Consider the following 21302-nt stretch of genomic DNA (forward strand, 5'->3'; position numbering starts at 1 on the left):
TTTTTCTTTTAAATGCTGTGAATAATATAACTGAGATACCATTACCATACAGCTCTATACCTGACAATCCATAACACTTCCTGAGTATCACTCCTTTAAGCTGCTACCGACCACACTTGTCCTCAAAGAGTCTGATACTGAGAATATTTGAAAAACTTCCAACACTATAGACCTGGCAATATAGCTGAGTTGTAGAGCACTTCTTCAGCATGTGTGTGGTTCAACCCCTGCAACACACACACACACACAAAGACACACACATAGACACACAGATACACACACACACACACAGTCTCACACACATACATACACACAGACACACACACACATACATGCAATACACAGAAGCACACACAGAAACACACACATACACACACAGATACACACATAGACACACACACAAGCAGACACACACACACAACATTACTAAAATAAAAAATGTCTTCCTACATCTACAATCCTAGTACTTTGAAAATGGAGGGGTGTGTATGTGTGTCAAGAATTCAATATTATCCTTAGCTACATATGTAGGTTATCAGGCACTTCATCAGAACTTCTGAAGGTGGGTGTGGCATCAGCAAGCACTGGGGATGTTCCCTCCCAAGGTCTTTACCTAGCTATCCTACCCAGTGGTGATTTCTTACTCTCCCAGCTAGGAGGCCAAAGAGGAGTTTCTACATCGAAGTCTAGTGCTTTGTCTGCTGACATTGACTTCAGGTGTCTCTTTCCCCCATTTTGCTGTGATGCACCAGGAAGGGAGGGCAGAGAGTTGAGATGCTACTGCAGGCTTTGCTTCTTCTCAGCAGCATTTATCCCCTCTTCTGGGAGGCTCTGTGGTCTGGATCCTGGCATGTCCTTGGACATAAGGGAGGAGTTAATAGTTGTAGGAGCATGATTCACCAAGTCTGGGATTTTCTTGACTAAACAGGGATTAGAAAGTTGACAATCTGTTGGCTCAAGGGTCCTCTGTGCAGGTGGCTTCCTCCAGTTCCACTGTTAAACAGATCATTAAATGATGTCACAGACTCTGCAGCCAGCAGGATATTCTGTTCCTTGGGCCATTATCATCTTGACCAACCTCTTTTTAAAGCAGAGAGCTCATCTTTGCCACCATTTCTGCTAGTCTAGGGGATGATCTCCAGGAGCCTGAGAAGATGCTAACTTTCTGTGTGTTATACAGTTCCAAAGTCAGGCTCAAGCACTGAAGTCTGTGAATTCCTTTCTTTGCATTAATTCTAGGAATTTCTGGAATCTTAGTTGTATTTGACAACAGCAGCAATGGTAGGGACAAGGGGCTGCCCAAACTGGACATGTTTTTGTCTTTCTACTGTGTTAGATTTTACTGAATAACAATAAATTCATAAGTCATGTCAGTTTTGGTGCCTGTGATTTACTAAGTAGTCCTAATATATTTTGAGACAGGTTTTCTCTGTGTAACAGCCCTGGCTGTCCTGGAACTAGCTCTGTAAATCAGACTGTCCTGGAATTCATTTTCCAGGCATGCATTTTCTTAATTAGTGATTGATATGGGAAGTCACACTACATTGTGGGTGGGGGACACCTCTGGGCTGGAGGTCCTAGGTTCTACAAAAAAGCAGGTAGACTTGAGTTTAGTGTTGCTCGTCTTTAATCCCAGCACCCAGGAGACAGAGGCAGGTATATCTCTGAATTGGAAGCCAGCCTTGTGTACAGAGTGAGTTCCAGGATAGTCAGGACTACTACACAAAGAAACCCTTTCTTGAAAAATGAGAGAGAGAGAGAGAGAGAGAGAGAGAGAGAGAGAGAGAGAGAGAGCACTGAACAAGCTGTGATGAGCAAACTGTGTTTGAGCTTTTGACTTTCCGGCTTTGGTTTCCCTTAGTGGATTGTGACTCCAGATGTGTAAACCAAACAAACCCTTTTTTCCCTCAAGTTGCTGTTTTGGTCATGGTGTTTCATCATGTCAATAGTAACCTCAACTAAGACAGTGATAAAGAGGCCTCTGAATTCAAAGAAGTCTTACCAAGGACAGAGGCAGAGAGCTTATATGCACATGGTTAGATAAGATATTAACTAATGAAAAGGAAGAGCTACTGGAGAGGTGCAGGAGTAGGGCTGTGGAGGTGAGGGGCAGGACTGGGGCCAGATGGAAAGATGGACAGACTGAAATTTGAGTGGGCAGTGACAAGTAGTCAGATATCCGGCTAAGCCAAAGCCCCAGCCCCAGGGGCCAATGAGGATTTTTTTTCCCACCTATCTATCCCTTGAGGCACATACTGCATGGGATGGTCAGTCATGACTGCTGTCCTGGTAGTGTTAGGTGTCTCTTCTTTTAAGTGATCCATTGCATTCTTTTTGGCTTGGTGTATTCAATACATTCAAAACACCTGGCTTTTCTTTTTCTTTTTTTCTTTCTGTTTTTTAGAGAAAGGATTTCTCTATGTACCCTGGACCAGGTTGACCTCAAACTCAGAGATTCACCTGCCTCTGCCTCCCGAGTAATGGGATCAAAAGTGTGCACCACCACCATCCAGAAAGGCCTGGCTTTCCTGAGACTTTTTAAAGGTACCCATGTGCCTCAGTGTTTTGATAAGCTCATAGGTGGTAACTTTGCAACTTGTTAGGGATGTCATTTATCAGTCTGTGCCTCATGGGTGGTGCTGGAAAGTGCCGCTGCCTATGTGCATGAATGAGATACAGAGTCACCCTGCCTCTACATCTGCACTCAGGATATAGTCAAATGCTGCCTGTAAAATGAAGTCACCCAAGGCAGGGCACAGCCTGATCTATATATTAAGTAAGCACTTTGCCACTAAGTTACATCACCAGCTTTTAAAAAGATTGTTTTGAAGGCCAGTATCAGCTACAGAGCAAGTTTGAGGGCAGTCTGAGCCCCATGAGATCCTTTGTAAACTAAAATTAATTTAAAGACAGAGACTCATTAACTTGCCTGTCTGGTCTTATACTTCCAATCCTCTTAGCATCTGAAGTAGCTGGTACTACAAGGTATGAACATTTATTTTATTTTTCTATGGTCGTGGGGATTGCATGTGTGGACTCATACATTCAGGGAAAATATTCTATCCACTGAGCCACACCCACAACCACTTTAGAGGTTTTGAGTCCCTCTATATGTACACATTGTTTTTGGCAGGAGTTACTCAACCCTGACCTTCTCTCGGTTTTTGTCATTTCTGATGACCACAGGTAATTACCTACACAGAGATAGCCACTGGGTCTGAGGTCTTCTACATCCTTGTCCTTCCATAAGCCAGGACCTAGTCACACCTGCACTAGACAGAGAACCCCAATATTCTCTAAGCTTCATTATCCTAACCTACTGAAGAAATAAGAGGAAGAAAACTGGGCCATTTGTAAAAATGACAGGAGGTGTGAGCAGATCTAGGTGAGCATAGGAAGGGCCAGGCAGTGTTGCAGAAGCTGTCTCTCTGGGATGCTCTGATATTCTCTCCCAACAACCCCAGCTGGAGCTTGCAGAGCCCTTATTACCTAGTGGTTATGGTGAAAGGCAGGGCTCAGTACCATTCAGACTTGGGGAAATATACTATGATGAGGCTAATGTGACAAGTCTCTAGTTCAGACAACGTTAAGAAACAGAATTGTTCCCAAGGAGTGCACATTAGCAGCCTCTCAGGGAGGAGTGGCTTTTGTTTGGAAGGACCATGTGCTTGGGTTCCAGGCTTGGGTGGGATAAGTGATATGGGTACATGTGTATCTGGAAGGGCAAAAGTGCTGGCAGGAGGTGGCCACTGTCTGGCCTGATGTGGCACACTTGTGTGATCCTATGTTAGTTTTTTTCTTTCTGTGACAAAATACCTGACTAAAGCAAGTTAAGAAAAGGAGGCTTTGTTGAAACTCACAGTTGGACGACAGTCTCTCAAGGTGGGGAAGCCATGGCAGTAAGCAGCTGTTCACATTATGATCACAGCCAGGAAACAGAGATGAATGTTGCTGCTTAGTTACCTTTCCTTTTAATCAATGAACGACCCATGCTGCCTATGTTTATGGTGGGCCTTCCCATTTCAATTAAACTAATCTAGGAACTTCCTGACAGTTTTGCCCAGATGTTTGTTCTCATGGTGATTATAAATCCCATCAAATTGACAATCAAGATTAACCATCTTTTGAGATGGCTCAGCAGGTAAAGGTCCTTCCTGGGACTCACAAGATGGAAGGAAAGAATCAACGCTCACAAGGTGTCCTCTGATCTCCACATTGCATACCCCTCAGTAAATAAATTATAATAAATTTTATTTAAATATTAACTATCACAGGTAAGATGGTTGTGGTGAATCCCAGAGTCAGTGCAATGGAGGAGTCAGAAATCCTCCTGCAGCTTTGTTCCTGTCTGGGCATAGGCCTTGGGGGGTTCCTATTGCTCCTGTCCAGCACCCAGATGGTCCAGAAGCATCCTTTTGATGGGGAGGACAAGCTGGAGGGTAAGCACCTCTGCCAGGAGGTAGCTGTGGAAGTTTATTCTCTGGTGCTGGCCCTTTGCCCCTTAGACTCTCATCAGGCAAACTCAGCAGCCTTGCCAGAGAATTGGTTTATTATGTTCTAAATTTTGTCTATCAGTCTTGGGGCCTTAGTGGGATGCCTGATTCCTGGGAGGGTCCTGTCTCTCCCATCTCCTGGCTAGGCTCCACAGGGACTGTGTAAAACAGCATGGGAAAGGACAAAAATCTGCCCGGTGGGTCTGGGCCAGGATAGCCACCTGAAGTGGGGAGCTTCCTTTTAAAAACTTATCTGGTTTCACCAAAGAGATCTGGAGAAGGGCCATTATATTCTCCATTTCCCGGAGTGTCAGCCCCAGCCAGGTCCTCTGCAAAATGGAAGAACCTTCAAAGGAAGTATTCAATCGGTCCACTTGGCTAGGGAAGGAGACAAGGGAGCAGAAGCAAGACGTACAGGGGCCTGGGTGGGTGTGGAGAGGTTGTACTCCACATAGCAGTCACCTCGGCAAGGGTGGTCAGTCTATCCTCAAGCCTCTTTTCCCTATTTGTAAAGGGAGTGGGGTCCTGGAGCAGTGCGTCCTTTTGTCCCAGCTTAGAAGCTCGCAAGCGTCTCCGGCTAGGGCTCCACGCGGGTGGCTTGGGGAAGGAGAAGGAGGTCAGTCCTACCGCAAGGGAGCAAGGCTGGGGCTGGTTTGACTGGAGAAGGTTGACCACTGCAGGTGGTAGCGCAGCAACCTCCCCCCTCCCGCTCCCGTCTTCAGTTTGACGCAGGGTTGGTCCAGCTTTGATGTCGGTATCCCTGTGTACGCGAAGTGAGATCTGGGGGGCTAGTCAGGTTTACATTAGAAGGATTCTTCTCTTGGCAATGATAACAGGAGGCGCGGCGCCTGCGCGCTCCGCATAGCTTGGGTTCTCCTGGCTGCGATCCCGCCCCATCCAGCGCCACGCCCCCCTCCCCCCGCCCAACACCGCGAGAATGCGCACGCGCTCTCGCACCGCCCATCGCCGGGCGCGAGGCTCAGCGTGCGCGTCGGCGCGTGCGTCGTGCGTGCTCGCGCGCGCGGCCCAGCGAGCGGCGCTCGGGGGCCCGAGTCGGCTGTGGCTAGGCGGCTCCGCGCTCCAGGGCTCCTCGGCGTGACGGCCGCGCCCGCGCTGTTCCAGCCCGCCGCCGAGGCCGCTCCCGGGGCGCGAAGATGCCGGCCGTATCCAAGGGGGACGGGATGCGGGGCCTAGCGGTCTTCATCTCCGACATCCGCAACTGTGAGTACCAGGCGCCGGGCGGGCCTGAGCGGGGGCGCGGCTGGGGGTCCGCAGGTGCGGCCGGGGGCCTGGGGGTGCGGCCCGGACGGGGAGGGGTATGTGGTCGGGCGCGCGGGTCGGCGCAGGTCTGGGAAGGAGGGCTGCGGGGTGCAGATCGCGTGGTGGGGCGGGGGTCCCGCGCGGTCACTTAGGGTGCAGAGCGCGCGTCCTGGCTGCACATCTGGAGGGAGTTGGTTGCTTGCTGTGGGGGCCCAGACTGGGGCGGGGGTGGTGGTGTCCCTGGTACTGCACAGACGGTGGGGTGTGGAGTGGAGATTCAGGCCAGTGTGTGGGGCAGGGTCCTGGACGTGCTATCTGGCAGTGGGGGGTAGGAAGCAGAGTTGCCAGGCAGAGATCAGGGGGTGCGGACTCCTGGTAGAGTGGGTGCATGTATCGGCTTGGATGACTGGGGATTGCCTGTGGGTGTTCGGACTGAGGTGCGGGGTTTAGGTTTCTCTAGGGTAGCGATGGGTTTGTGGGGCGGGGTGGGGTGTCTGTGAGGTTTGTGGCACTGTCGAGGGGCTTCCGGCCCAAGACGCCCCTCCCCAGCATGATGTCATCTTGGTCTTTCTAGTAATGGAGCTTTTAACCCAGCCTTTTCCAAAACAGCGTGGATTTTCTCTTTGGGCGGGGATCGGGACACCGTACGTCTCGGACCTGATTCAGGCGGCTTGTTGGGCGATGATTAGATCTCACCCACTGCGATTAAAGTGACTCATTCCCCCAGGGAACCGGCAGCAGCCGGGTGTGGATGCTGGAAGCTGCTCCCGCTTCTCTGTTGAGCCGTTCTGTAGCCAATGTCCCCTGGGTTGGGAAAAAAAAAAATCGGCCTAAAGTGAAATGGGTCAGAAGGTTAAAGGTCAGGCAGGGCGGGTGCCCAGGACTTTGACTTACAGAAACTTCTGAGGGTTATCAGACATTCCCTTACTGAGGAGAAGAAAAGCCATTTTCCTGTCAGTTGGTTTTTTTTTTTTTTTTTTTTTTTTCCTGGTATCCAGCAAATAGCTGACTCCATGACTTTTGTTACTTTAGAGATTACTGTCCTGAGGAATTTTGCTCAGTGCTGTTGTCACACTTCATTTTATACTGTGTTCTATAAGACTGGGTGCAGGACCCCAGCTTGCCTGGTTCTGTAGAATTCTGGAAGAGTAGACTTCTGCTCTGCAAATATACAGGCATCCTTGGATTAGGGCTTACAAACATTGTAGACAATAACGTTCATAGTCATGATGCATTTTTCTTTTCTTAAAATTTTTGTAAAAAGCTACATTTACAGGTGTGTGTGTGTGTGTGTGTGTGTGTGTTTATCTATAAACCATGGTGCCTGTGTTGTGGTCAGAGGACAGTTTTCTGAGAAATCCCTTTTCCCCTTCGATCATGTGGGTCTTAGGAGTGGCAGAAAGTACCTTTACCCATGCCCCCATCTCCTCCCCAGCCCCATCCCTGTTTTTTGAAGATGGTTACACTGAGCAGGACATTAAAAGTGAAAGCCAGTTTCTTTTTCTTTTTTTGGTTTTTCAAGACAAGGTTTCTTTGTAGGTTTGGAGGCTGGCCTCGAACTCACAGTGATCTGTCCGCCTCTGCCTCCTGAGTGCTGGGGCTAACTAGTTACCATTTGTTAGACAGGCGTCCTGTGTTTCATTAGAGGTGGCACATGGTGAGAACTTGGTAAATAACTTATTGGCTGACTATAGATCAAGCTTTCCCTGCACAGCTGATCGTTGGGGGTGATTGGCATTTGTTGTGTGTGTGGGGGTATTGTTCTGTGTCTTGGACTATGTTCAGCAGCACTAGGTGCCTCAGTTGTAATAGTGGTAAATTGTTCCCCAAAGGTGTGGGAAATGTGTAACACCATCCCTAGAGGAACCATTGAAAGAGGGGGTACCTGGGCCTCTCTGGGAGCCAGGTCTCTGCGTGACCCAGCCATTCTCTCAGAAGTAACTTCCAAACTGTCAGGCCTCTTCTAAGGAGTAGTGTCCTCTGTTGTGATGTTTTTTCCAGTGGAGTCTATGTCCGGCTGTATAGGAAGCACCAAAGTAAGGGCCCTCTGTGCTGTGCTCTTCATTTCACCCCTTCCGTGCCCCTCAGTGTCTGGCACACAATATGTGCTCTGTGAGTGAGTCAGCTCCAAGCAAGACACAGAAGCTCTCACTAGGGAGCAGGGACCAGACCTAGTGCAAACTTAGTCCCTAGCCCTTGGGGGGGGGGTGTCACTGTCCTGAGTTTGTGTTTATTGTTTTCTCATGAAGAGAGGGAGTGGTGGCTCTGTGGAGAGGGGGTCCCAGGTCAGCCCCCAAAGTGCAGTGTGGGATCCTGGTTCCTCTGCCAGTCCCGTAGGTAGAAGCCACCAGCCAGTGAGCCTTGGTTCTCAAGACTTGCTTACAGGCTGAACTGTCATCAGAGTCTGTTCCACCTCTGTTTCAGCAGCATTTTTAACCTGATGTTTCTCTTTGGAGGCCTTGGTTGAACATTGAGAGGAAGGGAAAGGTCCATGGGAACAAAGGGATGTGAGCTGGGAGGTTCTGTATCTGTTTGCATTTGGGTTACTAGTTTACCCTCTTAGCATAGGCAGCCACCAACTTGCTATGTCCCATGTCACTTAAACTTGTAGCTTTGCAGCTCAGGTAACAGACAGATTTAGTCTCATAAAATTAACCTGCTCTTTCCTGATCTGCTTCAGCCAGGGCTGTGAATTCAGTAATGTGATTTCAGTGTGTCAGAGTCCTGTAAATTGCTTCTGTTTCTCTTGCCTTTATTTTTGTGTATGTGTGTGCCTGCCTGCTTGTTTGTTTATATGTATATCGTGTGCCTGCAGGTGCCAGAAGAGGCCAGAAGGTATTGGATTCCCTGGAATGGGAGTTACAGGTGGTTGTGATCCACCCATGTGATTGGTGGGTACTGGGAACTGAACCTGTGTCCTTTGCAAGAGCATCAAGTGTTCTTGACTGCTGGGCCATCTCAGCTTGTTTCTTTCTTCTTTAAATAATAACATACTATACATCTATATCTATATAGATATAGTATATGAATGTTTTGCCTGCATATCTGTCTGTATATATGCCACATGTGTGCCTGGTACCTGTGGAGGTCAGAAGAGAATGTCAGATCCTTTGGAACTGGAGTTATAGGCACATGTTAGCCGCCATGTGGGTTTAGGAATTGAACCTGTATCCTTAGCAAGAGAAGCCAGTATTCTCTCTTTCTCTTTCTCTCTCCCTCTCCCTCTATCTGTCTCTCTCTTTCTCATCTTTCTGTCTCTCTGTCTCTGTTTCTCTGTGTAGCCTTAGCTGCCCTGAACTCATAGGGATGTGCCTGTCTCTGCTTTGAGAGTTCTGGGATTCAATGCGAGTGCCACCATGGCTGGCATAGCCACTGTTATTAACTGCTGAGCCATTGCCATTTCTCTCTACTTTTTTTTCTTAAATTAAAAAAAATTATTTTTATTTCATGTGCATTGGTATTATTGCTTGCATGTATATCGGCATGAGGGTGTTGGATTCCTTGGAATGGGAGTTACAGACAGTTGTGAGCTGTCATGTGGGTGCTGGGGATTGAACCAGGGTCCTCTGGAAGAACAGCCAGTGCTCTTAACCTCTGAGCCATCTCCCCAGCCCCATTTTCTCTCTTTCTAAGTTGCCAGAAAAACTTTTGGAGTGGTAAGATAGCTGAGCTGGTAAGAGCACTAGCTGCCAAGCCTGAGGACGGAGCTGGAGCTCTACCCCGGGACCCACATGGTGGGAGAAGAGCTCTGCCGAGTCTGCTGTGGCACGTGGCCCACCAATAGTTAAAAGAGAAAATTTTAGTTTTTTTTAAAAGTCCAAGTTTTAAAATAAATTTTTCTTTCTCTCTTTTCATTTTGCAAGAAAAAGTTTCTTTGTGTAACTCTGGCTGCCCTGGAACTCACTCTGTAGACCAAGTTGGTCTCTAAGTCACAGAGATCTGCCTGCCTCTGCCTCCTAAGGGCTGGAATTAAAGGCATGTGCCCCCACTGCCCGACAATAATTTCTTATTTTGAAATAATTATAGATTCATAGGAAGTTGTCTTAGTTAGGGCTTCTATTGTGATAACGAAACACCATGATCAAAAAGCAAGTTGTGGAGAAAAGTACTTATTTGGCTTACATTTCAGCATTGCTGTTCATCACTGAAGGAAGTCAGGATAGGAACTCAAGCAGGGCAGGATCCTGGAAGCAGGAGCAGAGGCAATGGAGGGGTGCTGCTTTTACTGCCTTGCTTCTCATGGTTTGCTCAGCTCACCTTCTTATAGAACTCAGGACCACCAGCCCAGGGATGGGCTGAGCCCTCCCCGTTTGATCACTAAATGAGAAAATGCCTTACAGCTGGATATCATGGAGGCATTTCCTCAGCTGATGCTCCTTCCTCTCTGATGACTCTACTTTTGTCAAGTTGTCATACAGACCAGCCAGTACAGAAGTTGTGAAGAAATTGACAGGAAGGTCCTTGGCATCATTTACCCCACCTTTCCTGATGTGGACATCTTTTGTAAATAGGGCATTTTCAACATGGGAGAGCAGACAGTATAGATCACTGGGCTATTTAGGTTTCATTATTTTGATTATTTATTTATCTATTTGGTGCTGGGGATTAAACTGAGGGTCTTGAGTATTTCAGCTCCTAGATGTCAGTAGTTTTACCTGTACTCATGTGTATCTGAGTGTGTGTGTGTGTGTGTGTATGTGGTGCTGTGTGGCTTTAGTGTGAGTAGCTTTATGTGACTTCTACTTTTGTGAGAGACTATTCTGCTCTCTTACTATGAAGCTCCCTGGCATTAGCTCTTATAGCCACACCCACCGCCTCCCACCATGGCAACCACTAATCTGCTCACCAGCTCTGTAATTTTGTAATCTCAAGGATGTCACATAAATGGAATTGTACAGCATATGACCTTTGGAGGTTTTCACTCAGTATGGTCCTTGACACCCATATAGGCTGATGTGTTGATAGTGTTCCAAGGAAACCACAACCCTTCCCATATTGGGGGTTTAGAATTTTATGTGCTTTTCCACAAGTGATGTGTGTCCATGAAAGAGAACCATAGCATGTCTCCTCTTTCATTTTTGCAGTGCTGAGAGTGGAACCCAGGCCTCACTCATGTTAGGCTAGAGCACTGTCATTGAGCTACAACCCCAGACAGTGGAACTTGTCTTTGTGCACTGTTGTTCACATATCAACAATCCAATATGATCAGGAATACTAGTGATCCCCGACTAAGATGGTTTGGCCTGATGGAGGTTTTGTTCTTGTTAATATGCATGAAAGCAATGCCCAGTTCATGAAAAAGTGGTATTGAATTTGGATCTTTCCCTGGGCTGCTTGTATGATCCTTTCACAACGCCGAGCAGTGGCAGTGAGCGCAGTATCCCCTAAGACCCTGGTCACCAGTTTAGACAATGTGATTCTGCAGTGTGCTGTGCTGCTGAGCTTGAGGCTCTGGGTTAGTGTGTCCAGTGCCTTTTCTGCTGTACTATTTTCATCTTACTGTGGGTTTGCTGGGGCACAGCTTCATCACAAGTTGAAAAGCATCTTTCTGTTAATAGTGCTGAATGTAGCATATTCTGAGAATTGACGTAGAACAGGCAGGACTACAGCAGAAAGACAGTAAGTAGGTTCGTGTGAGTGTAGTCCTGTTGCCATGGGAGGGAAATTGCAAAAATTGCCATTTATCCCTGTGTGGGGCTGGAGCTGGGGCTTGGAGATAATGCAGATGTTTTTATCATGCTTGGATGCCTCATGGTTAATCACTGTAGGAGCTCAAGGGAAGGAAAACAGGAGGATGGCCAAGTGGTGTCTCTTAGGTTCCTAAGAGAAGAATGTAGTCTGCTGTGCTCAGCTGGCAGGGTCTGCTGTTGAGAATGCCCCTTTGAATTGTACTTTAGCATTAATAAAGTCCAAAACATTTATTTATTCATAGCATCTTAGTTATTAGCCATTAAGTTGGACACAGAGAAATGGAACATAACAATTCAAATTATGCTTAAGTTCTGTGTAAATATTAAATATGAAGTTGGTATTTGATTTTTCTGTGTAATGGTAAAGATAAATTAGTCCTAGTCTGTTGAATGTTTTTATTTATCTTTTTTTTTTGAGACAGAGTTTCCCTATATTTATTTAGTCTGACTTCTTTAGTTTTAATTGTGTTTGATGTGGTTTTGTGTACATGAGTGCAGGTGCCTGTGGGCATCAGATGCTCTAGAGCTGGAGTTGGAGGTGGTTGTGATGTGGGTGCTGGGGACGGAACTCAGGTCCTGTGTAAGAGCAACAAACTCTTAACTGCGGAGCCATCTCTCCAGCCCTTGTTTTACTTTTTAAAATATTTTTACTTTTGTGAGACAGGGTCTCATACTGTAGTCCAGACTAACCTGGAACTCACTGTGTGGTCCTCTTGTCTTAGGCCTTTGAGGACAGTGTGGCTATCATGCTTGGCATATTTATTAATTGGAAATAATTAACTTTAATCTGGAAATAAGGTCTTCCTAGGTATTCCAGACCGTCTCCGCAGTGCTGAGATTATAGTCATGTCTCACCATGCCTGACTTTTTGTTGAATTTTAAAAAGAACCTTCAAAAAGTCCATGCAGTTTACTTTGTCTTCTTTCTCAACTGTCCCATTGAAAGTGCTGACTTTTTGAGAAGAATGCTTGTCTTGCACATTTTCTTTTGCAATCTTCTGCATAATTCATATTCCTTACAAACCCATTTTGAAAACTTGTGACAGTATGAAGAGGGATGAGGAAGGAAGTCTTTGCTACAAGCAGGGCTTCTATGCTGCACGGTTGGTTGGGGCTTCCAGGAAATGCGGACATAATCTTCATAGCACTTTCCCTCCCTCCTCTTCTGAAGGGTGGTGTCACTGTTTTATGACCAGTTGTCTGTCCCATTGGTAGCACCCTCCCATGTCAGTACCTAACAGTACTCTTTGCTACCCCCACCCCCCTCAGTGTTTCCCAGGCTTGCCTTGAATTCACATGTACTCCAAGGTTAGCCTTTGGAGTGCTAGGATTGCAGGTGTGCGGCACCATGCTTGGTACCTCTTTCCTTTAGAGTGATGCTCTGCTGCTTTGGCAGCTGTTTGAAGCAGGGTTCTTAGAAAGGCTGTCTCTGTGGGATTAAATGGCATTTCCTTGGCTCTTAAAAAAAAAAAAAAATAAATGAGTCAGACTAGAAGAGCAGTTAAACATCTGCTGTAGAAAATGGTTATTTTTTAAAAAGTCAGTTTTACAGGCATTGGTGGTGCAGACCTTTAATCCCAGCACTTGGGAGGCAGAGGCAGGCAGGAACTCTGTGAGTTCGAGGCCAGCCTGGTCTACAGAGCTAGCTCCAGGACAGGTTCCAAAACAATACAGAGAAACCCTGTCTTGAAAAACCAAAAAAGCAAAACAAAACCAAAAACAAACAAATAAGCAAACAAAAAAAGGCAGTGTTCTTTTATGTGTATGAGTGTTTTGTTTGCATTCATGGTGCCTACAGAGGTCAGAAGGTGTTGAATTCCCTGCAACTGGAGTTCTGGATGGCTGTGTGTGACTTGTTGTGGGTGCTGGGAAACAAACCCTGGGCTATCACAAGAAAACAAGTGCTCTTAACTACTGAACCATCTTCCCCTCTCCGAAAATGGTATTTTGAAGATAGTGTACACTGGTGTGAAAAGAGTTGAAATATACAATGTGAACTACTGAGCAGAAGGGCCTAGCTCTGGTGGTTCTTACTTGTGACAGATTCTTGAGTATGAGGGCAACACCCTAGCTCAAACTTTAGGATTTATAAGGCTCCAAAAATAAAAGTGTTTTTGTTAATTTGTAGCAAATTTGTCAAAAGTGTTGGTTGGCCTAGATTGTCAGGATAGGTTAGAGGGTTTAAGTTGCTTGTGCCAAGACTGACAACCAGAGTTTGATCTATAGTATCCACATGATGGAAGGAAAGAACCAATTCCCTCAAGTTGTCCTCTGACTTCAGCACATGTATGATGGCACATGCACAAATAAATAAGTAAATGTAATTTAAAAAGAATGAAAAAACCAAAACCACTATGCTGAAGCTATGCATGGTAGTGTAAACCTTTAATTACAGAGGCAGGACTGCATTTGATGTCAGCCTGGGTTTCACAGTGAAATACCATCACAAAGAAGAAACCCTCCGAAATCAGAACACAAAACAAAACAACAGCAACAACAACAACAAAAAACCCCAGTGGACCAGCACTGCCATTGGGATGGACATGATGGGCCCTTGCCTGGGATGTCTCGGATCTGGAGGTGGAGTGGGATGGACACTTTTCTTGATGAACTTCTCTGATTGGAACTGGGTGGTCCTACAGGAGACAGAGATATAATAGAGATACATAAGGCATTTGAATGTTACAAATCAGCAATTCCAAGGTAACTTTGGAGGACTGTATACTTGGATGCGGTGTTGCCTAGCAAGCATTCTTTTCAGGTGGAAATGTGTGGTGTAGTCCCCATCTGACTGTAGGTTAATAAAATACTGGAATGTTCCCCTCTCACCCTCTCCCATGAGGTCAGCAGTGAATGGCATGTGGCCTGATACAAGGCCTGATATGGAAGCTATGGGAGGTACAAGGTTGGATGGCTTTTTTCAGCTTCTGTATGTAGAAGCTAAATAAAAATTTCCCCAGTCAGAAAGAAATGCAAGTTGAATGGCATTCACTTAAAACACAAATGAACAAGCTGGACATTCTACACTCCTGTAAACCCAGCACTGTCCAGGCTGAAGAGGGAGGAGCATCAATTTCAGACTGTTCTGGACTACAGGGAGAGACCCTGCTCAAAAACAGCAGCAACAAGAACAAATCCCAAACCAAACCAAAGAGCAAAACCCGATGGATGGTTTTTACTAAATTGTGTGCTGCCTTACACTCAGATTACAAAAATATAGAAAGGTTTTCTCTTTCTATACATTCCTGACTTCCATGTGGAGGCCAACAAGGCTGACATGTCCTGAAAACAGTGTCACATGTGTAGTTTTAGTTTGGGAGAGTTGCAGGGTGTCTAGGATTAACTGGGTGTTTCTGTGCTGAGATGGGGGCCACAACAATATTTCATAATTAGCCCTTGGGTGGATGTGGCATTGTTAGGGTAGGCTAAGATGCATAAAATGTATAGCTTGTGAGTATACAGCAGCTTCACTGGGAAACAGTGCCCTGTACACAGGACTGCTAAAGACCAAGAGAGTGTGGAACCTGAGGTCACAAAGTCAGTGCTGCCATAGCCCTCCAGGGAACTGGGTGGAGAAGGTTTTTAACTCCTGGCCACACTGGACTCTGCAGCCATGAATTCCTTCACCAACCTCACCCATTCCTCTTGAGTATTGTGGAGAAGGGTTAGGGGATTAGAGGTGGGAATGAGGTCAGAAGGACTTCTGTGGGTGGAGCACAGGGTACAAAGCTGGACTGGTGGTAGTGGGATTTCCAGAGGGGTGGGCAGGGGATGTTCCACATCTGCCTGGTGCCCAGTGGAAGAGGGGTGCTGCTGTGGAGGTCCCATTCTTTGTTGTCAGGTGCTGTAGTCATGCAGTTCATGTGGCCACCAAAGCTTTGGGCCAGTGGCTCTCTTCCTGCATTGTGTGTCATGTGGAAAAACCTGTAGCCAGTGTTTCTCGTGTCAGTCTGGTTCCTCTACCCTGTGCATGTCTGGAGCTTGCAACTTTAACCTTTGGGAATCTTGATGGCTTTGTATTAACCCCTCTCCCATTTACCTTCCTTGACACTGGCCCCAAGGTTGGATGTCTGTCCATTGGATAGCTGAAAGGCAGGGAGGCCACATTCACATGGTAATATTTTCTGATGAACTGTCTTTTGTTGGTGGCTAGGCAGGTGGGATAAAAAGCTCAGGAAGCCCCAGGGCCCAGGCTGCTGCTCTCTGGGCTCCCAGGTAGCTGCCTGAGGGCAGGCTATGCTTCCTTTGTGAAGTGGTGGAGAGCAAGTCTGTGTTTTAGCTGCAGTTTTAAAAAAGTACTAGATTGATGGTGAAATCTTTTAAAATATGAAAATATGAGTATTTTGGAATATTTCTGGTTTACAGGTTTTCATAGTTCGAAATATAGTTCAGTAGTGAGATATCCACTCTGCCCACACCTGTTACACTGACCATGCCCTTAGGGCCTGGAGACAGGTAGGGACGTGACCTGTGGTGTCTAGGTCTGGGATCCCAGACTCCAGCTCAATCCTGGTCGGAAAGAGAGAGCATGGGGGCATCCTTGGAGTGGGAACCTCCGGTGCTCATCTGTTTCTGGTGTAAGTGATTTCTCCCCAAATAGATATCAATCAGCCTATATTGTGTCCCAGAATCTTATTTCCCATTCAGTATAGTCCTGAGGCTGGGTGTGGTGGTTCATATCTTTAATCTGAGCACGTTTGAGCAGAGGCAGATAGATCTCTGTGAGTCTGAGGCCAGTCTAGTCTACACAGTTCCAGGACAGCTAGAGCTATGTAATAATAGACACATCTCAAATAACAACAACAAAACAAGCAAGCAAGGAAATACAGTTCTGAAGCTCAGCATTTGTAGTGCATGCCCATAACCATGGAACTTGGACAGCAGAGGCAGACAGGGGGTTCAGGCTACCCCTGGCTACATAGCAAATTTGAGGCTAGCTTTAGGTCACTTGAGAACCTTTCTGAAAACAAACCAAACCCCACAAAACAACAATAAAATCTGGTTTAGTAGCTTTCTTATTTTTAATTTTTGGTGGAGGTGGTCGTTGCTGGCCACAGTACCAGCAGATCAGAGCCTTGCTTTGAAGCCCATCGTGCCCGTAGACATTAGAAAGTCTTTGATCAGTTCTAAGCTTATTGGTACTGTGTGCTGTTGTGAGTCCATTTACAAGGAATCCTGAGTATGTTATCTCCTATAGCTTCCTCACCACCACCACCACCACCAACACACACACACACACACACACACACACACACACACACACACACACACACACACACACACACACACACAGTGGTGATGGCTACATGACTTAGGCTGGCTCCATTTCCTGGGTTCAGTCATTTTCTTGCCTCAGCCTCAGGAGTAGTTGGGAAGACAGGCATGCTCCACCCTGCTGGCTGCATTCAGTCAGTTCTCTGTGTTAAACTTTTGTTGCTGCGTTTAACTACACCCTGTGTTGTCTCTAGAGTAGCAAATCCCTTTCTCCTATGAAGTGAGAGTACAGCTGGAGAGAGCTGCAGGTAAATAACCCTGCCAGGGAGCACCAGGTTGTCCTTTTGCCCCTGAGGCAGGCTCAGCCTCTGAAACTGGCATTCGCCCTACACCCCCCAAGATCAGGTCTCACTAGGTAGCTCTGGGTGTCCTGGAACTCACTATGTAGACCAGGCTGGCCTGGGAGTCTCTGGGATTAAAGGCATGCATTGCCATGCCTGACTTTTGAAGCTGACATTCTTGTCATTGTTTTCCTTATGGTGGAGGGTGTGGATCCAGTTCTGTGAAGTGCTATTTCCTTGATATTCTCTGATAGGACATTTGCTGCAGACTTAATTTAAATATGCTGCTGCTGCTGCTTCTTTCCTTCTTCTCCTCCTTTTTCTTCTCCTCCTCCTCCTCAAAAACAAGCAGACATGCAGGTGTACACTTAGAATTGAAGCACTCTGGAGGCCAAGGTAAGAGGATACTGGGTTTGAGGTGAGATGTAGTAAGACTCACAAAAAAACCCCCATAGATCTGTGTGTTATATTCTTGTCCTTTGCTATACTTTTATTTTCTTTTAGCTTTGCTAGGAGTGGAAGACAGGGCTGTGGGATCCCTCTGCACATGCTCTGTCCTACTATATAGTAAATTATAAGTGATTTTTCTTTTAAACCAAGGTCTCACTGTGTTGCCTAGATTGGCCTTGATCCTTGATCCCTGTCTCAGCCTTCCTAGTGCTGCTGGGATTCCAGATACTACCACAGCTGACTTGTGTTGCTATGATCTTTTTTCCCCCCTTAAAGACAAGGTCTCACTGTGTAGACCAGGCTGGTCTTGAACTCAGAGATCCACCTGCTTCTGCCTCCTGAGTGCTTCTTTTGGTATGATTTTGGTGCAACCCATTCCTCGAAGGGTATACTGAGAGCATATATTTCAAATTCCCTTTATTTTTTTCTAGATTATGTGTATGCGTGGATACTAGAGCACATATTGGTCAGGGATTGTGACACACACCTTTAATACCAACACTAAATAAATATATAAAATAATTATTTTTGGATTTTGAGACAGGGTTTTTCTACATAGCCCTGGATGTTCTGGAACTTGCTATATAGATCAGGCTGGCTTCAAACTCTCAGATCTGCCTGCCTCTGCCTTCTGGGGGCTAGAATTAAAGGCATGTACCAGCACATCCATCTAAAATTAATTTTTTTTGACTCAGGTTGCACTATGTAGTTCTTACTGGCCTGGAACTCTTATGTAGACCAGGTTAGCCTACACAGAGTACTTGTTCCACTTCCTTAGTGCTTGTAGTAAAGACATGAGGCCTGTATCTGGCTTAGCTCTACTGTGATGCTATTCTGTGCTGTCACCTTCCATCCTGAGTGATACATCAGAAAGGCAGGCCCTTATTAGCTGTCTGGTCTCTTGGCTATGGATGCCCAACTTTTAAAATTGTTTGACATAAGTACTGAAGAGATTGATTAGTGGTTCTAACATTTACTGCTCTTCCTAGAACTCACACTTAGTGCACCACCATCACCTGGCTGATGTTAATGTTTCTTATCCTTGGGATTTGAGTTTTTTAGACCAGTGAGTTTATAGTTCTGAAGTCTGGAAGACAGATGAGATAATCTACTTAAACAGAGAAAAAGTTGATTTTTGTTTCACAGCTTTGGAGTTTTCAGTCCTTGAGTCTGTGGGCCTGTATCCTGGCAGGACTTCAGGGAAGGAACACATGGAGCAAAGTCACTTAAGTAAGCATCAGGAAGTGAAAGAGGTGGAAGCGGAGGATGGGCCCATAGTCCCTTAGGAGAATGAGCATCCAGGACTCAAAGAACTGTCCTGTGTCCCACATCTTACAGGTTGCTTCCACCCATGGCCTCCCAGTGCTAGAGGTGGCGTTCCTTCCCAAGCTGGGGAACAAGCCTTTAACACATTGGCTTTTGGGGGACATCCCAAATTTAAACAGTGGCTGTAGTTTTCATCAATTTTGAAAGGTGTCTGCACTCTCACCCCCACTTTGGTAGCCTGTAGGTCGGCCCCCAGTGAAGTTCCTCAGCCCTCACTGGTGGTCCTCTTTCAGTTTCTTCCACTGCTTAAGTCCCTGGCTGTCCTCCCAGCAGCTGATCTGCAGTGGTATTGCGGGCATGCTGGACCTCACATGTCTCACTTACCTCTCCTTACCTCTTTTGAATGCTTGTGCTGCCCCACCTGCTCCACCCTTCTCCGTTCACAGCTTCTGCCTATTAGCTGGCTTCTTGATCCTTTTAAGTTGCTTCTGTTATTTTGCCCACAGGGTGACATTTTCTTGGGATTTAGACATTGCGAGTCCCACCTTGGTTTTGAATCATCCTCTTGTCTATTAATACCCAGAGCTTTGTTCTGGCTGAAGCCCTGTCATTTGGGGACAGTTTGGTCTGGCAAGGATGGACTACAGTAGCCTTATTTATGCCTGGGGCTAATTTCACTCTTCTCTCTTTAAAAGTCTTGTAGGTCAGGCTGGCCTCCAACTTACTGTATACTTACTGTGTAGTGGATGCTGGACTTGAACTCATGACTTTCCTGCCTCCACTTACTGAGTACTGGAATTACAGGTACCAGCCACAATACCTGACTCTAATTCTCATTTTTAAGACAGGGTCCTTCTCCAGAAGCAGGCCACGTTGGGCTTCTTGAAGCTAAGTGGTTTCCTATTAACCAGTGCCTGTCAAGTCAAGGATCTTTTTACCGAGCCCCTTTTCTGCTCAGTTCAGTGAGACAACAGGCCTGGATCCCTTCTCCTTGGTAGGAGAGAGTTTAGCCCTGGTATCTGTGTATCTCTGGCTGTCCTGAACTCACTTTGTAGACCAACTTGGTCTCGACCTCAGAGATTTGCCTGCTTCTGCCTCCTGAGTGCTGTGATTAAAGGCCTGCACCACCACTGCCTGGCTCTCTGGAGTCTTTTAGAGCTTTAAGAGAAAGGATAAGTCTGGGCTCTGCTTATGGCCAATAGGGAGATATTTGTTCCAAAAGAGAGTGGAGTTTAGAGAAGAGGTCTGGGCTAGAGATATGGTTAAAGGTGGTATTTATAGATGGAGTGGAAGGCTCACTGGGTGAGGACATGAAGGTACAGGCCTAGGAGGAGAAATGGAATCATCATTTTGGCCACCTGGGTTTTGTATATTTCCCTATTCTGGTTGAGCAAGTGAGGCAGTTGCTGTGGCTACTGCTGCTGCTGCTGTTGCTGAGTGCATGCTACAGACTGCCATGCATACCCTCTTTTGAGGATATCCTAGATGTGTTGGGATGGAGAGGATCATAGGCAGATAAGGAAGGAGGTTAGGTCTGCTGGGATGGCTCAAGGAACAAAAATAGCTGGCTTAACCCTTCTAAGAGTTTTGCTGTAAGGAGCAATGTGGATGGGTGGTGACTGTGGAGGTAGTGGATGTGTTGGCTTCCTGTCACTTCATGACAGGTCCACTTAAAACCATAGCACATCCAAACATCACTGGGGCTTGGGAGATAGCTCACTTAGTATAGTGCTTGCCACATAATTGTGAAAGCCTTAGTTCAACCCCCAGCACACATTTAGAAAGCTGTATAGGGCTAGTAGTGGTGGCATAGGCCTTGAATCCCAGCACTGGAGAAGCAAGGGTAGACAAATCGAGGCCAGTTTAGTCTACATAACGAGTTCTAGGACAGCCAGGGCTACATAGGGAGACTGTGTCTCAACACTCCTCCCCAAGCAACCAACCAAAATATTGCATGTGGTACTGCCCTTTTTTGGTAAGGGCAAGGTGTCAATATGTAGATCAGGTTGGCCTCAAACTCACAAAAACCTGCCAACCTCTGCTTTCTTAGTCCTGGGATTAAAAGGCATGTATCACCATGCCTGGCTGCGGTACACTTTTAATACCAACACTGGGAAGGAGGAGATGGGGAATTTCTGGGGTTGGCTGACCAGCCAGTCTAACCTATTTGGTGAATTGTAGGTTTAGTGGCAAAATAAAACAAAGAAACAAACAAATCACAAAACAAAAATTAGAGTGGGCTTGGTGGTGGTGGCCCATGTCTTTAATCCCAGCACTCAGAGGCAGGAAGATCTTGGAGTTCAAGGCCAGCCTGATCTATAAGAGTTCAGGGTTCAAGGGCTATACAGAGAATCCTTGTCTCGAAAAGCCAAAACCAGCCAACCAGACCAAACCAAACCAAGGTATAGATAGTGCCTGAGGAATGATGCCTGAGGGTGATCGCTGGCTTCCATATACACACACGGGCAGGCTCATCCACATAGACATATGTGCACATATTCATACATGGAAGAGAAAGAAGGAATGAACCCTAGTCCCTGGCTCATAATTTACCTGAGTGGATCTCACAGATTGCTGTGGTATCTGAAA

At 46.4% G+C, this 21302-nt stretch overlaps 1 protein-coding gene across 2 annotated transcripts in view; it reads left to right on the forward strand.

The window, feature by feature from the left end:
• The first annotated feature begins 5488 nt into the window (after positions 1 to 5488).
• The window catches only part of Ap2a2 (adaptor related protein complex 2 subunit alpha 2), a 64914-nt gene continuing 49100 nt past the window's right edge, over positions 5489 to 21302 (forward strand). For both annotated transcript variants that reach the window (XM_051193395.1, XM_051193396.1), the window contains exon 1: positions 5489 to 5714. In XM_051193395.1, coding sequence (XP_051049352.1) covers positions 5648 to 5714 — 67 coding nt within the window. In that variant the 5' untranslated portion in view covers positions 5489 to 5647. The remainder of the gene's footprint in view (positions 5715 to 21302) is intronic.

The sequence above is a fragment of the Phodopus roborovskii genome, unplaced genomic scaffold (assembly GCF_943737965.1).
Source record: "Phodopus roborovskii unplaced genomic scaffold, PHOROB, whole genome shotgun sequence".
NCBI classification, from domain to species: Eukaryota; Metazoa; Chordata; class Mammalia; order Rodentia; family Cricetidae; genus Phodopus; species Phodopus roborovskii.